We start from the raw sequence: 23,158 nt of genomic DNA on the forward strand, positions 1-23,158 counted from the left end.
AAATGCCCCTTCAGAAGCAGTATTGTATCGTGGGGAATAAGTCCTGTTCTGCCACTTAGAAGCTTTGTGACTTCAATCAAGTTATTCAACCACTCTGAGTTTCAATGTCAGAATCAGCAAAATGAGGATAATACCTCCTACTAAAGTTGTCATAAGGATTAAATGATGTCCAATGTGAGCTGTTTTACACAGGACCTGATTTTTTGTATGCTTGATGGATTGACTCGGAGTCAGGACTTAGATTATTTTTCCTTAACACCCTGTTTTGTGGTTTTGTATGCAAGTGTGAGTTTGTGTGTATAAAAGTAGATGTGTTTGTGTAAGCATAGTTGTATATGGATATATGCTTTACATTTGAATCCACTGTTTATGATGGCTAAGATACTAGAATGGTGCCGTTCAACAGACTTTCTCTTTTTTTCTGGGGGTGGGGGTATGGAATCTTGCACTTGTCACCCAGGCTGGAGTGCAATGGCGCAATCTCAGCTCACCACAACCTCTGCTTCCTGGATTCAAGCGATTCTCCTGCCTCAGCCTCCTGAGGAGCTGGGATTACAGGCGCACACCACCACACCTGGCTAATTTTTGTATATTTAGTAGAAATGGGATTTCATCATGATGGGCAGGATGGTTTTGAACTCCTGAACTCAGGTGATCCGCCCGCCTCAGCCTCCCAAAGTGCTGGGATTACAGGAGTGAACTACCGCACCTGGCCCGTTCAATAGACTTTCTATGATGGTGTTAGATTTCCTTTGCGTTGTCTATCACAGTGGCTATTGAGCACCTACAATGTGGCTAGTAGGACAAAGGAACTATATTTTTTAAGTTAATTTTAATTAATTTAAATTTAAGTAGTCACAAATGACTACTTATACAGCACAGCCCTAGAATATGCCCTCATTTTTAATTACACCTGAAATAATTATTATGGTATGAAAAAGATTACTGAACACCTCCTATGTTTCAGGCACTTGGACATGCACTAGCTCATTTAACCCATGTCTGCTTGGTGACATGAGTGATCTCATTGTAACCTTCTTTTGACTGGTAAAGAAACTGAGAATTGGAGACATAAAGTAACTCCTTTGAAGTCACACAGACAGTTCAATGTTTGAGCCCAGATCTCTAATCTTAGACCCCTTCTCTGCATGACCCCTCCTCGTGCCATCTTACAGCAGTGCACATATAGTTTCCAGGGTGTATGCATAGTTTCCTCTTGTTATTCATAGATCACTCTGGCTGCAGGATGGAAAATGGATTTAGGTGATGGGGAAAGGAAGGAGGTATTTTGAGTAGAAACAGAGAGGCCAGCTGGGAGCCTACTGCAGTAGTCCAGAACCACAACAGCAAATGCCAAGAGCTAAACCACCAGCTGGCCTTCTTGCTGGGAGCTTCACAGACTATGGAGTGTCAGATCTGGAATGCCTTTGGAGATCATGTAGTGCACCCCTTTGGAGATCCTTTTTTGAAGAATGATGAAACTGAGGAACAGAGGCAAGAAGGTGATTTCTCCAAAGTGTCAGAGTTGGCACAAGAGCTCCCATCTTCTACTATGATGTTTTTCCTGAATTCCAGACCATCATAGAAACCGAGACTTTATTATCACCAGCCTCTTTACCTCCATCTAAGTCCTTCTTTCATTTTTAGAGACTGCCTCTGTTTTCCTAAAATGCCATGAAGTCAACCAAGAGACAGGAATTTTAGTTCTCTGTAAACAAATCCATTTTTACGAAGAATGAGCAAATCCTCCTCCAGAAGTTTGAGCATGTCCTCCAGAGAATACAGAAATTCATGCAAGGTGTCTTGGAAGTAGATATAAAAAGCTTATTCCATTTTTTAGAGAAGGAAAAAAAAAAAGCCCAAGCACAACTTTTCTGATGCCTGATAATATTCTTCTCTCATCTCTCATTTCCCCACAACTATTTTGTCTTAAGGCTCTGAAAGCCTGTGGGAAGTTGCTGTGTGATTTTTATCTCCATGATTAAAGTGTTACACTTTATTGAGTTCTTTACATCAGCAGCAAAATCTGCAATGCGGGGTTTTACGTAACACCTCATTTTCTTCTCACACCATTACTGTTATTAACCTGGTGGCAATAAACAGAAAATACAGCTTTGCTTATGATGTACTCTTTATTTTTGTTCCAATAGCAAGAAGAAGAAAAAAAGAGAAAGAACCCAAGAGAATAGGGAATAATTTTTTACCCGTTGTATCACTTTGAGGTCTGCCTTTCTCTCTCCCTGTTAAACAATAGCATTTCTCAGAGAAGATAAAGGATGGAGAGAGTCTCTGCTCAAAGATAATATCTTCTCCATCATTAGTTCATCCATCTATTCATTCAATAAGGATTTCCTTAGCACCTACTATGTGCCAGACACTACGCTAGATGTTGGACCTATTAAAATGAAGACAATGTGATTTCAGGTCCTGAGGAGTGCTTGGTCCAGTGGGAGAAATAGAGACACAAAGCAATAATAATGAAACAGTGAAATAGGTACAATAAAAAAGAAGGGTTGAGTGACAATAGATGTGAAGAAGGACATGGGTTAGGGAAGCCTTTAGAGGAAGGGTTGCTTATATTGGGTCCTGGAGGAAGGCTGGGCAGGGCAAGGTGTTCCTGCCTGAGGGAACAACATGAGCAAAGCCTTGGAGGGCACAGAGGAGCATCACACAGTCTGGAAGCTCTCAATTTGGCATGGAGAAAGCATAGATTGCCTATCAGCAGAGAGTAGGAAATGAGGTTGGGGACGAAGGCAGATTCTTGAGGACCTGATATTCACATGTGGAAAATATATTCCTTGCCTACCAATAATTCATCCTCTTGGCTCCCCATGACAAACCCAAAGATAAAGGAATCAAGACAGAGTGATAGAGTGGGAAGAACTTGTATTATGGATAGATCTAGATTTTATCCTTGGCTCTGACGCTTACTAGCTGTGTAAACTTAAGCAATGCATTTATCTGTAAAACAGGTACGTTAAGAATGAGATAATGACTATAAACAAGTTGTGTAGGTTGTTGATAGTATTTCATGTGTCAAAGGAAAGGGGCTAGGAGAGCAAAACTCCAAACAATTCAAAGAGCCAGAAAAGACACAAATTCATTCTGTCTGATTTTGATGAAGGTTTTTATGTAGATATGGATGAAGGAGCTTGCATTGTTGTGGGACTTCCCTTCAATCCAAGACATAAAGCTTGTTTGTTACCCACACCTCCTTGTCCAACCCTTGCTTAACTCTCACAACCACTCCCTCACTCCTTGCTGCTTTCTGGCTAAGTGAAGCAGTTCATAAAAATCAAAAGTCCTCTCTTTGGAGGGAGTGAATGCCTATAGCAGAGCAATAGCTAGAGAAAAGCCCGCCAGTATCCCATTTACATTGTAATAGAGGGCCTAAGTATTTGATTATGTGTATGTAAGTGTTTGAATTTTTTTTTTAAAAAAAACCTTGATTCTGTATCCTAACAAAAGTGTGCAATGCTTATACTTAAATTTTTTTTTTGGTAGACCTCCTCTGTAGTCACTTATGCTTAATTTATATTAATAAAGAGTTCTATTTATACGGAAAACACATGATTACATGGGGGAAACGTTCTTTTCGTTCAAATAGCCATATTTAGAAAAAATCAACTTGTTTGGATCAAAATATCATAACCATAGCACATCTGATAGCATCTCACTCTAACTGGGAACACGTACCAAGGAGGCAAACATACAGCTCAAACTTATAAGATGGTGACATCTCCAGTCTCAGTGGATGCCCCCCCTCAATCCAGAAACCTGGGAATCAGTCCAAACTTAGGTCCCATATTGCAAACTGTCAATCTTGCTTTGTAGTGGGTCTCATGTTTGGACGCTTCTTCACATCCTCCCAGCCCTTGCTTTGTGTTTTGTTTTGTTTTGAGACGAAGTCTCGCTCTGTAGCCCAGGCTGTAGTGCAGTGGTGCCAACTCGGCTCATTGCAACCTCCGTCTCCTGGGTTCAAGCAATTCTCGTGCCTCAGCCTCCCAGGTTGCTGAGATTACAGGCGTGCCACCATGCCCAGCTAATTTTTGGTTTTTGTTGTTGTTGTTGTTGTTTTGTTGTTTTTCTTAGTAGAGACAGTGTTTTGTCCAGGCTGGTCTCAAACTCCTGACCTCAGGTGATCCACCTACCTCGGTCTCCCAAAGTGCTGGGATTACAGGCATGAGCTACCGTGCTCAGTCCTAGCCCTTGCTTTAATTGAGGACCTTATCATTTTTAAATTAGTTCTCACTTGGATTATAACAAAAATGTTCTAACTAGTCTACCTGCCTTTGAGTCTTATGACCACTAATTCTCGTCACAGCCTCCAGAACAATCTTGCTAAAATGTAAATGTAATCCTGTTATAATTTCATAAAACACTTCTGTGGCTCTCTATTTCCGTTTTATAGGGAAAATTCATGACTCCTTAGTGACTTACAAGGCCTTCCATGTAGGGGTCTTTGGAAGCCTCTCTAGTCTGTTTCCTCACCCCCCCTCTGTGTCCCCTCCCCTGCTCTTCAACTGTGCTAAACACTTTATTTTATTTTGAAACGGAGTCTTGCTCTGTTGCCAGGCTGGAGTGCTGTGGCGCAATCTCGGCTCACTGCATTCTTTGACTCCCTGGTTCAAGCAATTCTCCTGCCTCAGCCTTCCCAGTAGCTGGGATTACAGGCATGCACTACCACACTCAGCTAATTTTTGTATTTTTAGTAGAGCCAGGGTTTCACCATGTTGACCAGGATTGTCTCGACCTCCTGACCTCATGATCCACCTGCCTCAGCTTCCCAAAGAGCTGGGATTACAGGCATGAGCCACTGCGCTGGGCCCCAATATATTGTTCCCTCAATGGGCTAGTGGTTTTAGGCTTGGGGCTTTTGCCCACAGGCTCCCTCTGCCTACACTGTCTTTCTCTCCACTGGAGGATCCTTTCCTTATTCCCTTGGTGAACACCTTCTCATCTGTCAAGACCTTGCTTAATAGTCACCTCCTCTGTAAAGTCTTTCCTGACCACCACTAATTGAATGGTTCCTTCAGCCATACTTTCACCCAGTCTTCACTTATGTCTCTTACAGCACCTGAAAGGCATATGTACATTTAAACTGTTCCCTTGTCTGCCTTCCCTACTATACAGTGAAGAAAGAGAGAGGTGGGAAAGGGGGAACAGAAGAAGAAAAGGAATGAAGAGGGAGAAGAGAAAAGGGGCAAGATGAGAGAGTTAGAGAAGAAAGAGGAAGAAAGAATGAAGGGAGAGATGCCAAGTGCCTGCCTGTACCTTTCTTCTTCCTGTTTTCGCTCTTCCAGCTGCCTACACCAAATAAAGCAGATAGGAACCATTTTATTTTTCCCTAGGATAAAGTACATAATTTCAGCATGAATGTTGGCACCCTCGAACACTTCTTTGAAAAGTAGTGATGTGCACTCTGCCAAGTGGAAAGACTGCATTAGTGTGGGGGAATGATTGAACTGCTGTCTCGCAGCAGGCTCTCCCCACAGGGCCATGCCAAGGAAAATGACCTTGCACTTGTGTCTTGAAGGAGATAAGGTAGAAAGACTGGCAAGATCTGTCCTCAATTAGAGGCCAAATGAAAGAGAAAACAACAACAACAGCAATACTGCAAAGCAGGAAGATGAGATTTTGGAAGGATATAAGACTCAGGATATAATGGTGGAAAGAGCCCTGAGAAGTCACTGAATCTGTCCTCTAAGTGGGGAAATTGAAGTCCAGAGAGGGAGAAGGACTTCTCCAGGGTCACGTAGCAGCTTAGTAGAGAGCCAAGATGAGTTTCCTAGGAAGAAAAATCCTGGCATAGACCAAGGACTCCTGTCCCTGCAGCTGAGTGGTTAGACATGTATCATTACCTCTCTGAGCCAGCAAGCAATCTCCTGAGATAGGTGTCCCCAAGCATTCAGGCCACAACTATTTACTGAGTTCCTAAATATGTGCCTGAGGGTGCCCTAGTTTTATCAGCCTTTGATTTATAATGAAGCAACATTAACTTTTAATTATCAAATTAAAATGTTCCTCAGTTCTCACAGCCTTAAAAATTGTATCTCAGTCCTCTTCTTAGTTGAGAGCTCCCTGATTTTTTTGTCTTGTTTTCCTGCTCAGACTGGGGCTTTCTGAGGGAAGGCCTGGCTTTTCTACTTGTATCTGTGTGCACTTTCAATACAGAACTGAGCACATAGGATGACTTCCCAAGTTGAGGATCAAGCAGAGGTTTTGGAGTGGTGAGATGTAAGCTCGAATCCCATCTCAACTCATAATTTGTTGTGAGATCTTGATAAGCCAGGCTCTGAGCTTCTTCTGAGAAACTAAGATCATAATCCTATTGACTTCCATGGAGTGTTGAAAGAATCAAATGATTGGTGTGAAAATGGTTTATAACTGTATAAATGTGCAAGATGGTGGTTATTGTCAATAGATTTCATATTGAACAAGGAAGAAATGTACATATATGTAAGCTTGTCCCCAAGCTCCTCTTAACTCTATGCTACCATAGTACTCGCACTTCTTCACATTCCTCATTGCACAGAAAGTTACTTGTAAAATGTCTTTCTTCTTCACAAGGTTTTGAGCTCCAGGAGGTCCATATCCCCAGTGCCAAGCACAGCACCTGCACATAGTGTCATTGTGTGATTCAAAAGAATATATTGACAGTGTATAAGCTGTCACACATTTTGGTAGGCACAAAGCCAGTTACTTCATTTACCTCTATGACAGTGTGTGAATTTGTGATTGTTATCTTCAAATTTCAAGTGATTAAACTGAAACTCAGGGAGGGAAAGTGAATTCTACAGGTCTTAAAGCTCAACCATGGTGAAACTAACACTTGAAGCCAAGTCTACCAGACCCCCAAACCACACTACTCTCATGAGTACCCTTTTATCACCATTATCATTATCATAGTCATTATGGCTATCACCAGTCACTGAAGGGAGCAGGAGGCAGAGGTCAGGAGTTCATCATTTGCCCTGGGAAGGTCTATTATAAACCCAAACCTCCTGGGCTGAGCCTCTCATCTCTCTCTGTTTCCAGGTATAGAGGTGGAGAAAGGGAATGGAAGCAAAGGAAGGCTCCTTCCTGCCAGGCCAGACCTGGCTCTTCCTGGATCCCTAGGAGATGCAGAAATGCCTCCATTTATGTGCAAGTAGAGTCAGATTGTAAGAGACTAATTAGAAGTAGAAAAAAATACGTTTTTATTTCTCATCTTGCTGCTTCTGATGCATTTTCTCCACACCTAAGCATTAGTCTCAGAATAATCCTGAAATATATTCTGCTGAGGTCAAGGAGGCCACAAATACAGGGCTGGGCTATTCTGAATAGAGCTTAGCCCCAGGTCAGAAACACTTGGTTTTGAATCTAAGATCTACCACTTGCAAGCTCTTTGCCTTGGTTTCCTTATATGATGTTATTACCCTTATAGGATTGTTATAATTACAGAACCATACTTAAGAAGTACTGCATAAATATCAACAGCTTTTATGGTGTCATGTTTAAGTGCATGGATTGCAGAGCCAGACTGCTTGGGCTCTGCCAGTTACCACTGTGTGATCTCGGGTTCCCACACAACCACTCTATTCCTGAGTGTTCTTGTTTGTAAATGATGTTTCTATCTGATAAGGTTGTGGGAGGATTAATGAGTGCCTGCCCCTGGCATAAAGTAAGGGCTATGTTGTTATTATTATCCTCCCCCATAGCTCTTCCAGATAGAATCTAGGCCCTGGGAACTTCCCACACCCCTATACCCCTTTCTCTGAGTCTAAGATAGCTGGCCCATTCATTTATTTATTCATTTAGTCACTCGGCAATTGTTGCCTGAGTACTTACTGTGTGTCAGGCCCTATGATATACCTTGCGGATATGGAAGTGAACCAGATGCAGTTCTAGGCTTCGAAGGATTCACAGGCCACGCCCTCCTTCTTAATTTTTTTTCTGTTGTTGTTCATGGTTTTCATAAAACCACACTTTCCTTGTATTCTTTCACCTTCTTTCTTCTCTGACCACTCCACGGTCTCCTTTCCTTCTCTTTTAGCTAAACTTTCAACTTTAGAGGCCTCCAGGCTCAGTCCCAGGACCTCCTCTTAGTCCACGCTTTCTCCCAGAGGTGTTACACACACCTCAATGATAATGATTCCTATATTTATACCTTCAGTCCAGTCCTCTCCCCCAGGGTTCTTCTTTCATGAATTCAACTGCCTACTTGACACTTCCTGTCATTTCAAACTGTGAAGAGCCTATCAGAACTCTCAATTTCCTAACCACTATCCCAGCTGGGCTCCAACCCAGTCTTCTCCATTTCTGTACATGAAACCACCATCTACTTAGTGTTCAAGTCATAAACCTTTGATTCTTCCCACATGTAATCTATGTGCAGGTTCTATGGAGGTGTGGCCACAATATTTATTAAATATGTCTTCTCACCTCTACCACCACCTCTCTTACTTAAGCTGTAGTTAAGCACTGCATAATGACATTTCAGCATCAGACCACATGTACAATGGTGGTCCCATAAGATTATGATGAACTTGAAAAATTCCTGTCACCTGGTGACATCACAGCTGTTGTAAGGCATAGGGGAATGCATTACTCATTCACGTGTTTGTGGTGATGCTGGGGTAAACCAACCTGCTGTGCTGCCAGTCATATACAAAAGTGGAAATGCAATTATGTATAATACATAACACTTAATAATAATACGTAACTATGTTACTGGTTTATGTATTTTCTATACTATACTTTTTATTGTTATTTTAGAGTGTACTTCTTCTTAAAACAAAAAGTTAACTCTAAAAAGTCTCAACAAGTCCTTCAGGAAGTGTTCCACGAGAAGGGATTGTTATCATAGGAGATGACAGCTTCATGCATGTGATTGTCCCTGAAGACCTTCCAGTGTGATAAGATGTGGAGGTGGAAGACAGCGATGTTGATGATCTTGATCCTATGTAGCTCTCGGCTCATGTTTGTGTTTGTGCCTTAGTTTTCAACAAAAAATGTTTAAAAATTTAAAAACCCATAATTTATAACTAGAAGAAAAAGCTTATGGAGTAATAAAAGAAGAAAATATTTTTGTGCAGCTGTATAATGTGTTTGTGTTTTAAGCTAAGTGTTATTACAAGAGTCAAAAAGTTTAAAAAATTAAAAGTTTATAAAGTAAAAAAGTCCCAGTAAGCTAAGGTTGATTTATTATTGAAGAACTAAAATGTTTTAAAATAAATTTAATGAGGCCAGGCGTGGTGGCTGACACCTGTAATCCCAGTGAGCCGAGATTGTGCCAATGCACTGCAACCTCCACCTCCAGGTTCAGGTGATTCTCCTGCCTCAGCCTCCTGAGTAGCTAAGATTACAGGTGTGCACCATTATGCCCAGCTAATTTTCATGTTTTCAGTAGAGACGGGAGTTCCCCATGTAGGTCAGGCTGGTCTTGAATTCCTGACCTCAATTGATCCGCCTGCCTTGGCCTCCTAAAGTCCCGGGATTACAGGTGTGAGCCACCATGCCTGGCCTCATTAAATTTATTTTAAAACAGTCATATGCTGTACAGGTTTGTAACCTAAGAGCCATAGGCTATAACCATATACCCTAGGTGTGTAGTAGGCTATAGCATCTAGGTTAGTGTAAGTACACTCTATGATGGTCACACAATGATGAAATAACCTAGTGATGCATTTCTCAGAACTTATCTCCATCATTAAGTGCTGCATGACTGTACTGTGATTGCTTAGGGGAACTGTCTCAACTGCCTCATTCATGCCCCCCTAAAATCCATTATCTGCATGATAGGCAAGGTATGTTTTTCAGTATTCCCCTGTTAAAATGTCTTTCTACTGTACATAGGATAAACTCCAAATTCTAACCCTGGCCTTCAAGGCCCTGTGTGATCTGGACCCTGCAAACCTGTCCAGGCTTAGCTCCAGTGTTTGTCACAATCTGGCTACTGGCCTTCCCTTTGGTTTTTGAAAACAATACACTCATCCTTGCTTTGGGGCCTTTGTTTTGCCCAGGATTCTTTGGCTGACTTCTTTGAATGTCTGGTTTTTCTCCCTTTCTTTCTCTCTTTCTTTCTTTTTCTTCCTTCCTTCCTTCCTCCTTCCCTCCCTCCCTCTTTCTTTTTTTCTTTCTTTCTCCTTTTTCTTTCCTTTCTTCCTTTCTTTTTCTCTCTTTCTCTTTCTTTCTCTCTCTTTCTTCCCTTCCTTCCTTCCGCCCTTTCTTCCTTTTCTTTCTTTCCTTTTCTGTCTCCCCTCCCCTCCCCTCCTCTCTCCTCCCCTCCCCTCCTCTCTCCTCCCCTCCTCTCTCCTCCCCTCCTCTCCTCTCCCCTTTCCTTTCCCTCTCCTTCTCCCTGTTCTCTTCTGTTTGTACAGGAAAATCTTTATCTCCATTTCCTTTTTGAAAGACAATTTTGCCAGGAAGAGTCTTCTTGCTTGACAGGTGCATGCCACCACACCTGGCTGAATGGCTGGTTCTTATCATCTTTTGAGGCTTAATTCAAATGTCAGAGGCCTTCCCTGATCACACTACCTAAAGTAGACTTTCCCCCCATCCACTGTGTTATTCACCATCATGTTATTTATCCTAGTGCATTTCTAGCATGTTTCACAATCTGCAATTACCTTGCTTATCTGATGTTTATAGTTTGTAAACCCCACCTGGGTGTTAGCTACTTAAAGGCAGGAATCTTATCTGTTTTGTTCACCCTGAAGTCCTATGATAGCACCAGGAACATAGTAGGTTCACAGTAGATATTTGCCAGATGAATGGATGAATGAATAAGCTAGATGATAAATACCTTAACAGAAGGATATTTTTTTTTAATCTGTGGGATTCCAGGGAAGGGAGCTGCTATCCCTGAGAGCGTCCAGGAAGACCTCTCTGTCAAGGGCCCATTTGGGATAAGCAGTAAAAGGTGAACAAGATGTTGCCAGAAGGTGAAAGGAAGAGGATAAGCATTCTCACCTGGAGGAATAGACACAAAAGCCCAGAGTACGAGAACACCAGTGTGCTTGGGAAGTTACAGCGGTTCTAGAAGGCCGGAGTGTAGGATGGAGAGAGGCAGGAGGTGAAGTGCCCGTGGCCCATCCCCTTGGTTCCTTGAGCTGGCTGTCTGGATTTCTTATGTGGTTGTTCCTTTCTTTGTCCCCTTGACTTATTATATCCCTTTTTTTGTGGCAGGAATTTCTGCCCAGCCACGTTCAGGACATATCTGAGGAAGAAAGCCTTCACCGTGCCACTTCAGAAATATATATATGTATATGCTATGGGCTGGGCACAGTGACTTACACCTATAATCCCAGCACTTTGGGAGCCTGAGGCAGGAGAATTGCTTGAGCCCAGGAGTTCCAGACTATACTGGGCAATATAGCAAACCCTGTCTCTACAAAAATTTTTAAATAAATATACAGTATGAATGATAAAGAACCTTTGCATTATTTTGTTTATTTGATTTGCTTGGTTGATATTAAAGAAAGAGTCCTCAATTTTTCTGAAAATTTTTCCTCCCTGCCTTAGAACACAGAAATAGCTTTCATTCCTTAAAAAACAGACAGGGAGACATTTTAGTTAATAATGAAAAGAATAGATTTGGGGCTTCTTTGTCTCAGTCCCAGGGGAAAACATCTTCCTGGGGTAAATCTGAAGGAGGAATGTGTCTGGAAGTTCTCCAACACTTCTTGCTCCTCCCACACACATACCTCAATGCCTTTTTGAGAGTCTAAGGGCAATAATCCCAGTCACAGATCCCCACAATCCTTCAGCTCAGAGCTGAAGGAACCTGCATGGGGCTTGCCTTACTGTAATCAAGTAATTGCTTTGCTAGGCTGCAAGCTCCTGTGAGGACAGCAGGGTACAGGACATGGAGAGTTTATAGCCAGAGGCCTGGGTTTCAGTCCCGACTCTGCCACATCTTGCTGCGTAATGCTGGGCAAGTTACTTGAGCTTTCTGAGCTTCCATTTCCTCCTCTGTAAAACAGAAATAATAACAAAGCTCACCCTGCTCAACTTGCGGTTATTCCTGCCTAAGCTTCAGTTTCTTCCCCATGGCGTCTCCAAACCTGAGATAAAACTCCTCTGTCCTTCCTGGATTGGATTGCCCTGGATGGACCTTCCTTCACTGAACTGAATTTGTGATAAACTCCGAAGTGCTGCCAAAATGTGAAGGATACGGCCCCACATCAGAGCACCAAGCTCAGGTTTTGGCCTGTGCCAAGTGAGATGAAGCAGGGTAGCAGCTCAGAATAGAGAAAGAAAACCCATTTCCTCCCTGGTGTCTAGGTGGAAGCAAACTCCACACTAAATTATGTTGCAAATATGCCCCAAAGTAGTTTTAATTTTATTGGCACTGATTTTAATTTACTCTTTAGGCCCCTGATTGCAAGATGAGCTGCTGGCTGCTGGCAAGGGGACAGCCCTTCATCATTCTGTTTTAATTAAGGTCCTTAAGTTTGGAAGGAAAGAACGGAGATGCTCTCCCCATCCCCCACCTTCTATTCTCATTCCCAAATTGTAATTCAGGGCCCTACATTTGTGACACACACCCCTTGGTCCGGCACAGCCACAGAAGAGTACCTGGTTTTACTCTTGGAACAACTTAAGATGCATTTGTTTATTCATTAATTCACTTATCCTTCCTTCAGTTCATTTTCTTATTCATTCCTTTGTAAACCTTTAATGATGACCTACTATATACCAGGCCTTGTTCTGGTCCTGTGGATTGAAAAAGATCAGCAATATAAGATCCTTGCCCTCAAAGAGCTCACATTCTGGAGGGAAATGAAAATAAAAGATTATCATCTCATGTGGTAAGTGCCATGAGAGAGATATGTACCTTGAATTATAAGAGCGCAGAGGAGGCTGTTAACTCAGCCTGAGGGATAAAATAAGGCTTTTTGAATTGAGATTTTGTACTAGTCAAGATGAATGATATTAGCTTCTATAATAAACAATCCCCAAATTTCAGTGGCTTAATTCAGTGAAGATTCACTTCTCTCTTACATCAGTCTGATGCAGAGCAGGTGACTCTCCTGGCTGTTGTCCTCTAAGTGTTGAGTCGAGGATATAGGCTTCTTTCTTCTTAGGATATCATCATTTTTTTACGTGTAGCTACCCATGCAGAAGGGCAAGAGAGAATGTGGGTGATTGTGTACGAGGAGTTTTATGGGCAGGTCTGGAAGTTATTGTCATTGCCCACATTCCATTTGATCCCAACCAAATGGCAAGGGGGATAGAAATGTCAGTGGGGAAGAGATGCACAATTCAATATATGGTGTTGAAACAGTGAAATTTAACCCTTACCTCACATTCCATGACCATATAAATTGAAACTGAAACAAAACATTGAAAACTAAACAACAAAATAATAAAATGGAAGCAACAGTAAAATAATTCAGCTAGGAAACCACAAAAGAAAAGATTGATAAACTGTGTCAAAAATCAGAAATTTAAAAATTTCTACATGAAAAATACATGAACAGAAGTAAAATAGAAAGACAAATGACAAACGTATCTTTATATTACACATAAAGGTTAATTTCTATAATACATAGCTTCTCTAAGTCAATAAGAAATAAAGCCCAACAATCCGATTTTTTAAATGGTCAAAGGAAACGAACAGAGTTCTTAGAAAAGAGAATGCAAATCACTTTTATTGATTTATTTTATGTTTTATTTATTTATTGATTGAGATGGAGTTTCACTCTTGTTGCCCAGGCCGGAGTGCAATGGTGCGATCTCAGCTCATTGCAACATCTGCGCCCGGGGTTCAAGTAATTCTCCTGCCTCAGCCTCCCGAGTAGCTAAGATTACAGGTGCCCACCACCACAGCTAATTTTTTTTGTATTTTTAGTAGAGACGGTGTTTCACCATGTTGGCTAGGCTGGTCTTGAACTCCTTACCTCAGGTGATCCACCCACCTCAGCCTCCCAAAGTGCTGGGATTACAGGTGGGAGCCACCATGCCCGGCTGCAAATCATTTTTAAACATATGAAAAGATTCTTAACTATACAGTAAAAGATAATTATACAGTACTAAGAGAAATTCGGATTAAAACTAATCTTACATATTACTTTTCACCCATCAAATTGGCAAATATCAAAAAGTTTTATTCCACCTATATTGTCAAGGTAATAGGCTAGGGGTGTTCTGCCTTTCTAAGGTCAGTCTGTCAATATTAATCAGAATTGCAAATGCACATAGGATCTGGGAATTTCACTTCTAGGAATTTATTATTTTATTTTATTTATTTATTTATTTTTTGAGACGGAGTCTCGCACTGTCGCCCAGGCTGGAGTGCAATGGCGTGATCTCGGCTCACTGCACCCTCCACCTCCTGGGTTCAAGCGGGTCTCCTGCCTCAGCCTCCTGAGTAGCTGGGATTATAGGCACCCACCACCGCGCCCAGCTAATTTTTTGTATTTTTAGTAGAGATGGGGTTTCACTGTGTTGGCCAGGATGGTCTCGAACTCCTGACTTTGTGATCTGCCTGCCTTCACCTCCCACAGTGCTGGGATTACAGGCATGAGCCACTGCACCCAGCCAGGAATTTATTTTGCATACAATTGTGTATGTGTGAAATAATATATATACAAATTTCATCACTAAGACATTCTTTGTAACAAGAAAAGATTGGAAATACATTAAATGTTTATCAATAAGTAACTAGTTAGTTTATATATGGCTGTCACAAAGAATGAGGTAACTTTTTATTTATTAAGAAAGAATCGCCTCCAAGATATATTCAGAGAACAGCAGATCTGAATGGTGTGTTTATGGTGCTACCACTTGTGTGTTTGGAGCAGGGGGTTTGGGTGTGAGAGGAAATATTTACTTGTATATGCACAAACTGTCTCTGGAAAGATATATGCAAGCCTGATAGCATTAGCTGTCTCTGGGAAGCAAAACTGGGTGACTGATAGAAGGGAGATTTTTTACTATAAATTATTTTATATCATTTGACTTTCAGATTATATGATCAATCAACATAATTCAGGTGCTGGTTCTTTAAAGTGAAGTCACATCTGCTGCCAGTTGTCAGGATGGGACAGTGGAAGCCACACCTATATGGTTATCAGAAAAATGTAACAAAATTACACTTGTACACCCATAAATTTATACGAATAAGTTTTTTAAATTTAATTGTTTTCAAAAAAATTTAAAAGTAAAAGAAAAGCTAGGTTCTAATTCTTGCTTCTTCACTAACTTGCTGGCCAACCTTAAGCAAGCAACCTCCCCACTCAGAGCAGGTCTGAGAAAGGTCAGAGAAACTGGTTTCCAAGGGCCTCTCTAGCTCTGACATCGAGAGACATAAACTGTAGCTTTCCTTACACATTTCTTAAATCATCTTTCTACCTCCTCCTTTCCTGTGCAGCTCATCAAAAGCTCACAGGAAAAGACAGACAATTGAAGAAAATAAAATTGTGAAGATGACTTTTATAGGGCTCCTGTTGAATCATTGTGTATTCCACCTCCAAAGCTGAAAATGATGAGTTTAATATCACACAGAGCAGTGCATCTTGTATCTCCCAAAAGACAGCTTTTGCTACCCAGAGAACTGGGAGCTTGGCAAGACATAATTTTTCACTCCAACTCTGAGGTAAATGAAATGACAGTCATTGAGCCCACATTCTAGAAGCAACATGGTTTTCATTTGGTTTTAACTTCATTTAAAAGCATCCCAAGGAGGGAGAATCCTTCTAAATGTGCACTTTTCTTCTTTCCCAGGACTATGTACTAGAAAGAGGATGGAGAGGTGGCTAGATTTTGCCTTGGCTGTTTCTAGTGTTGGCCATTGATGACAATAAGTTAATTGTGCAAGGGGGCAGGAGGCCTGAGTGTCAGTCCCCGTTATTTTGTGAGCTTGGTCAAGTCCCCTCCCCATGCGAGTCTTCCCTTATTCTCAGAAAGGGTTAATGGATATAAGCTGGGCTGATATATAAGAAGGGAAGATTGGATTTGAGGGCCATTGAAGATCTAATGGCCTAAAAATCACCCCACCCCCGACACCCTCTGTTTCAGTCAGTCCATTACAGTATGTGGAGCAATCTCTCTGGGATTGTTTGTTCAATCATTCTGCATGTAGTTACTGAGCATCCTTTACTTACAGGCACTGAGCTCTTTATAGACAATCCTCCTACCTTCAGGGAAGGCTAACAAATAATACCATAAGAACCAAGAAAGTGCCTTAAATATGTGTAAGTAAAGAGCAGAGGTAGACTGGTCAATGCCATCTTTACAGACTGCAAAGGCATTTTCCTTCATGCATTATTTATATGCTGTTGTGGGGTAGACCTGGCATCATGACACAAGGCTAACTCAAAGAGTTAACTAAGACTCTATATGTAAAGTTCCAAGAATGCTGTTGGGCATGCATTATATATACAGTAAGACAGTAATTATTATTTTTTATTTATATTACATCATCAAGAAATATAGTAATTATTATTGCTGTGTTTGATTCCCGATATAATGCTCTGAGGTTTGAATTAAAATACCCGTTTTTCAGATAAGAAAGCTGAGGCTCAAAGTGGGGACATGATTTACACCAAGCTTCCCAGCTAGAAATGGCCAAGTTGGGGCAAAACTGCAACCAGGCCCAAAGTAAATACAATTGTGTTACCTGGAAGGTATTTCTCATTAATCAGAGAAATAAATTCCACGAATGTCTAGTCATGAATGTGTTAGCTGTTCTGAGTAAGTAACATCATGACTTAACCCAAGCTAATAAATTTCACTTTTTCTGAAGACCTCTTAAAAGGGATGCTAATAGTAGTGCTTTCAGACCCTGAGGGAAAACCGTGTTAAAAGTGAGGAGGAATTGATCGTCACCTGTCTTAAACCCTCCCCTCACATTGCAAATGGCTGCTAAATCTGCTGACACACAGGGTCAGCTTGATGTGTGTGTGTGTGTGTGTGTGTGTGTGGGTGGGTGGGTGTGGGGGTGTGTGTGTGTGTAGTGTAGTGTCTGGTCCCTTATACACAAGCTCTACGGCCCAGACTTCTCATTTGTTATCCTTTCTCTCAACAGAAAACAAGCCTGGAGTTTTATATTGACATCCATGCCCACTCCACCATGATGAATGGCTTCATGTATGGCAACATCTTTGAGGATGAGGAACGGTTCCAGAGGCAGGCCATTTTTCCCAAGCTCCTCTGCCAGAATGCTGAGGACTTCTCCTACGTAAGCCAGGAGTTCTCTCTCAGCCAGCCCCAGCCCCCCACACCCTGCCTCCCTGTCTTCCTTCTCACTCAGTTCAGTTTGCTTTAAGCTCCACGGGACACCTAACTCTGTGTTAGGTATTGTGTGGGTGATGAAGACAGAGGTAAACAAGATGTGCCCATGTCCTCAAGCTGCTCATCACCAGTCAGGGTGGGAGACTCTTTGAGAAGGTAGCATTTTGGCTGGCTGATGAGCTGGCATTTGTTTTTGTTTTGGGGTTTTTGTTTTGTTTTGTTTTGTTTTGAGACAGGATCTCGCTCTGTGACTCAGGCCGGGGTGCAGTGGTATGATCATGGCTCACTGCAGCCTCTATCTCCCAAGATCAAGTAATCCTCCCACCTCAGCCTCCTGAGTAGCTGGGGCTACTGGCTAATTTTTTTTTTTTTTTTTGAGACTGAGTTTCACTCTTATTGCCCAGGCTGGAGTGCAATGGCATGATCTTGGCTCACTGCAACCTCCATCTCCCAGGTTCAAGCGATTCTCCTGCCTCAGCCTCCCGAGTAGCTGGGATTACAGGCATGCGCCACCACACCCGGCTAATTTTTTGCATTTTTAGTAGAGACGGGGTTTCTCCATGTTGGTCTGGCTGGTCTCGAACTCCCAACCTCAGGTGATCCGCCCGCCTCGGCCTCCCAGTGTGCTGGGATTACAGGCGTGAGCCACCGTGCCTGGCCGCTACTGGCTAATTTTTAAAAATTTAGTTATTTATTTTGTAGAGACAGGGTCTCGCTATGTTGCCAAAGCTGGTTTCAAACTCCTGGGCTCAAGTGATCCACCTGCTTCAGCTTCCCAAAATGCTGGGATTACAGGCATGAGCTACTGTTCCCGGCCTTCTTTAATGGAGTTGACTCCAGCATTAACAAGAAAAAGAAACTCACTGAGCACCTACCACATGTCAGACCTTTCCCCAGGGTCTGCTTTTACCAATCCCAGTTCTTTTGTATAAGCACAAGACATCTGCTAACAGAGGTTGTATGCCCACCATTCTTTTCTCCATGACTCCTTCTCAGCCTCAATTTTTTTGTAATTGCTGGACGATAATTTCTATCCTGCCTGCATTATAGCTTCCTGGAAGGGCAAATGCAGTTTTTGATATAAAAGTTCTTTGCAGGCAGTAAAGACCTTAACAAACTCCAGAGACGGTTGCTGTTACTACCCATCTCACATGCTGAGAACTAGAGAGGCTGTGGGGTGGGAAAAACTCATAGCAAAAGCAATATTGGAAAAGGGCAGGAAGAGGAGATAAGGAGGGGATCAGTATGTGGTGTAGGGAGAGAGCTTTTGCACATTTTCCTTTGTTTTGAAACTAAATCTCTGGGGCCTGTTATTTCCATGTGGCCAGAGGGGCAGAGGCCCACAAAGGTCATAGCAATTTTTGAAGTTGATGAGCTGAAAATTCACCTGCCCATTGCTTCAAGCCAGGACATTAGTGGAGATGATGAATTTCTCTGCGTGGTAAGATGCACTCTGAATCCCAGAACCTTTGAATGTCAAACCAGGAAAGGAATTGGCAGATTATTTAGTCCAGTCCCCTCTTTACACCTGAGAGTAAAGAGTGGCCCCAGAAAAGATGAGTATTCAGCATAAGGTCACCCAGCATTTAATGATAGAATCAAAGCAGGTAGCTCCCCATTTGCAGCTGTGGGGCAGAAACAGCCATGCCTTTTTCTGTAAGAATCTCTATAGGATGGCCCTGTCTATTTGAGACCACTGCAATTTCAGAAAAGAATGTGGCCTCCTTAGTCCAAGTTCCCTGGAAGGCTGGGTCATAGGCCTCAGAGACCCTCCTCATGCGGGTGAAGTTTCCAGGGACTACAAAAGGGGCACAGTCTGACAGCCTTATTTCTGGGCTTGCCTGATGTTTCTGCATTGCAGCCTCCTTAAGGGTGGGAGTCAAGGTCATCTGTCCTGGTCCAATTTCTGTCTCTTCTCTTCCCTTCTCTTCTCTTCTCTTCTCTTCTCTGATCCTCAATGCCCAACTCTAAAACAGGAGAGTTGGAGTTTACTACATGGATTTCAAAGGTCTTTCAGATCTGACATTCTATGATTTTCTGATTTTTCCTTTACCTTAAAATAGACACACACACACACACACACACACACACACTTCTCTGTTTCTTTCACAGTCTTTCTGTGCCTTTCTTGTATTGGTGTTTACTTTATCTCTTTTCCTTCTTCCTTTATCTCCTGCCGAATAAGATATGTATTCTCTTATTAAAACCATGGTCTGTTCATTTGCTTAAATTTCCAGGGGTTAGCATAGAATGCCCTTCTAACCCCAAGTGAACTGACCCTCACAACTCTGTGAAAGAGATATTATTTTCACCTCCAAGTTACAAATGAGGAAACTGAGACTAAGACAAGTAAGTCAACTTGCCTGACATCATGTACTCAGTGGGTAGTAGAGCATGTCTTTGAACAGAGGACTTGAGAGTGACATGCTTGTTCATTTCTCTATCCACTGTGATGGGTGCTGTCAACATCTTAGTAAAGAAGCAGCCATGATCCCTATGCTCTAGTGATTCTGGACATGAATCAGCTATCCCTAAAGGAAGCAGATTCTTTGGTTGTCTGGAGTCACTTAGTTCTGGATTCAGATTTGTGCTGTATCACTTACTTGCTCCACCTCTATGAGCAATCTCATATTCCTCATCTATAGAGAGGAAACCTCAGTTTCCTCATCTATAGAGAGATAAAATGTGAACACCTACTTCAAGTGGTTATTTTGAAGCCTAAATGAGATACTGCATGGGAAACAATATCATAAAATTAAAAGCACTGCCCAAATTTTAGGGTTTTATTTTTGTTTTTGTTTTGTTTTGTTTTGTTTTACTTTTTTTCTTTTTAAAGAATAGAGACATCCCAGCACTTTGGGAGGCCGAGGCAGGCGGATCACGAGGTCAGGAGATCGAGACCATCCTGGCTAACACAGTGAAACCCCATCTCTGCTAAAAATACAAAAAATTAGCCGGTCGTGGTGGTGGGCATCTGTAGTCCCAGCTACTCAGGAGGCTGAGGCAGGAGAATGGCATGAACCAGGGAGACGGAGCTTGCAGTGAGCCAAGATCGCACCACTGTACTCCAGCCTGGGTGACAGAGCGAGACATCATCTCAAAAAATAAATAAAATAAAATAAATAAAATAATAATAATAAAAAGAATAGAGACATGGTCTCACTATGTTGCCTAGGCTGAACTCACACTCCTAGGCTCAAGCAATCCTTCCACCTCAGCCTCCCAAGTAGCTGGGACTACAGGTGCACACCACCATGCCAGGCTCCAAATGTTAGTTCTGATTATCATCAAAATGTAGTTGCTTCTTTTTCCTCTGTCTGCTTTTCCCTGCTCCCTCTCTCTCCATTCATTTTTCCACAAATATTCGTTGAGTGGCAGTTACTGCACCTCAAGAACTCTGCTTGCTTCTGTCATTAATTATGTTTATTTAATCAGTCCTTATAATAATCATGTGATGAGGGGCTAATATCCCACTCTTCAGACGGTGAAGCTGAGACCCAGAGGTGTTGTAAAATTTGCCCACAATCCAATTTGCAGCAGGTGCCGTGATTCTCTCCTCCCTACTCTGTCTTTCACAGTCCAGCACATCCTTTAACCGGGACGCTGTGAAAGCAGGAACTGGCCGTCGCTTCCTCGGTGGACTCCTGGACCACACTTCCTATTGCTACACCCTAGAGGTCTCCTTCTACAGCTACATCATCAGTGGCACCACGGCTGCTGTGCCCTACACTGAAGAAGCCTGTATCCTTAGTCCCCACCCAGCCTTGGGCCAGCCCTCATCCAGCCGAGAGTATCCAAGTCTGACAGGTCAGGAATTAGGCCCCCAGCTCAGGTAAGGGCTGAGACTCTCAGGTGAGGATGGAGGTGCTTCTTCTTCTGGTGGCGTCTTTGGATTGTCCAGTTTGCCTCAGCCCTTAGTATGATACTCCTACCCCAATTGCCATGCTCCAAATCTTTCCCAGGCCAGCCGGACCCATGGCCTGCCCATATCTTACTCTGCTTCCATCTCTCTCCCCTCTCTTCTCTCATGATGCAGTGAGTCTTCTGCCATCTAAGCTGTGCAAGTCCACAGGCTGGATGACCATCCCCAGGGTTGCTGAGGAAGAGCTTGATGATCTTGACTCCTTCTAACCCTGAACATACAAAAACATATTTTCTCTTTTCATCTTTTGTCTAACCTATCCTCTCCCACTTTCTCTTCCCTCTACTCACTATTTCCCCTTCTACTTATTTTTCTCACCCTTGTTCCCTCTCCTTCTATGCCCTCCTCCTCCCTCCTCACCTGTCCTGTGCTTCTCTTTCCTTACTTCTTTTTCCCCCTCCTCCCCTCCTTTCTGTCCTCTCTCTCTTCCCATCCTCCTTTTCTCTCTTTCTCTCCTCTTTGCCTGTCTTCTGTCTTCCTTGTCTTTCCCCTCTCATCCTCTGTGCATCTTTCTCTCTGCCTTTGCATTTCCTTTGACAAATTCCTTTTCCTCTTAGTTTCTTCATAAAATTTCTCTGAAAACTCCAAAGCCTTCCATGATGAAATTAGAAGTTATTTCCTAGTTTGCCTAATTTTTTAAGGATTAGGTAGTAACTCTAGTTTCCCGAGTGTTGATTTTAATATCAAGGTCACTGCATCAGAGCTGTAACAGATCGTGGCAGATTTTGCTTTCCTTGATCCTTTGTTTTCGGGTTGATCTATGTCTCCTTTCCTAACACTTAGTTTTCTCAGAGAAGTGGAGGGAGGAGGAAGGAACTTTAGATGAAATGAACTCTGTATTTCTGCAAATTCCCCCTCCCTGGAGGTAGAAGTGCTCTTTTAGCATTTTTTCAACCCTTGGTGAGTGTTTATGGAATTCCTCTGTGCAGGAAAACATCTTTTCTGAAAGTGGCATGACTTAGGGCTAGTCCCACCAGCCAACTGCAACTTAGTGGCTCTGTTTGTATGTGTGTTTGGGAGGGTTGGGGGTATGGTGTCCAGGTACCTTGCCAGGAACATCGGAAGTAGGGCAATGGCCCTAGAAGGAGGGGCTGTCAGGGGGTAGGCCAGGTGTTAGAGCAATGTTCCACATCCTGTTGGACACAGAGATATTATGATTGGAACTGAGAGTTCCCTATGTACAGTCATCAAGACTGAGGGTCATCTTGCAGTCTGCTTTAATACCCACCTGACTCAGCAAGGCCAAGGGAGTAGGCTCTGCTCTGAGGAAGAGGGTCTGTGGGTTCCAAAGTCCTGGCCATCTGTTATGTGCCACATTGCCCCTCTTCATGCCCCATACACACATTAGATAATGTATATGGCCTATGCCTTCTCCAGAATCTGCTAACTCCTATAACACATGCATATGCTTCATTCCACATTGTACTTGCTTTGCTCTCCCATAATATTATGGCAAAGGGACAGAGAGCTGCCTGGAATAAGAGTTTGAGCTTGGGCACTAAAGGGGATTCTGCAACCCTTATTCATAGTGAGATGAGGGTCCCTCCAGAGGAGGCCTGCCCTTAGTTTGTTGTTTTTTCTGTCCAATCTGACAGGCTCTGCTACCTTTTCTTAGCACTTCTGACATGCTTCTGTCTTAGAAGAAAATGTGTTTCTTAGTAGAAAGCCCACCCTTGGTTCAGGCCCAAGGTTTCCACCCCTCAACAGCCAACACTCATTTATCAAAAGTAAACACAACATTAGTACATACCAGGAATCATAAAAGGCACCTAGGGTAAAATACTGAATAAAAAGGCATGATTCCTGACTCACAGAACTTTCAGTCTTCTTGGGGAGACAGAAAAGGAAAGAGATAATTACAATGTATGTGATAAATTCTGGTGGAGGAATTCCAGAAGGCTCTGGGACATTTTCATTTGACAAGTATATATTGAGTGCCTGTCATAGGTCAGGTAAAGTTCTAGGCACAGGGAATGTAACAGAGAACATACTAATGACAAGAATGTCTTTACATGG

The 23,158-nt window shown here is 42.5% G+C and overlaps 1 protein-coding gene across 3 annotated transcripts in view; it reads left to right on the forward strand.

Annotated features, from left to right (window-relative positions):
• Positions 1-23,158, forward strand: part of LOC100967527 (AGBL carboxypeptidase 4) — a 1,457,032-nt gene that overhangs the window by 1,381,917 nt on the left and 51,957 nt on the right. For all 3 annotated transcript variants that reach the window (XM_034964682.3, XM_008954952.5, XM_055093139.2), the window contains exons 10-11: positions 17,015-17,167; positions 20,799-20,961. In XM_034964682.3, the coding sequence (XP_034820573.1) occupies positions 17,015-17,167; positions 20,799-20,961 (316 nt within the window). The remainder of the gene's footprint in view (positions 1-17,014; positions 17,168-20,798; positions 20,962-23,158) is intronic.

This window comes from Pan paniscus, chromosome 1, assembly GCF_029289425.2.
Source record: "Pan paniscus chromosome 1, NHGRI_mPanPan1-v2.0_pri, whole genome shotgun sequence".
NCBI lineage: Eukaryota > Metazoa > Chordata > Mammalia > Primates > Hominidae > Pan > Pan paniscus.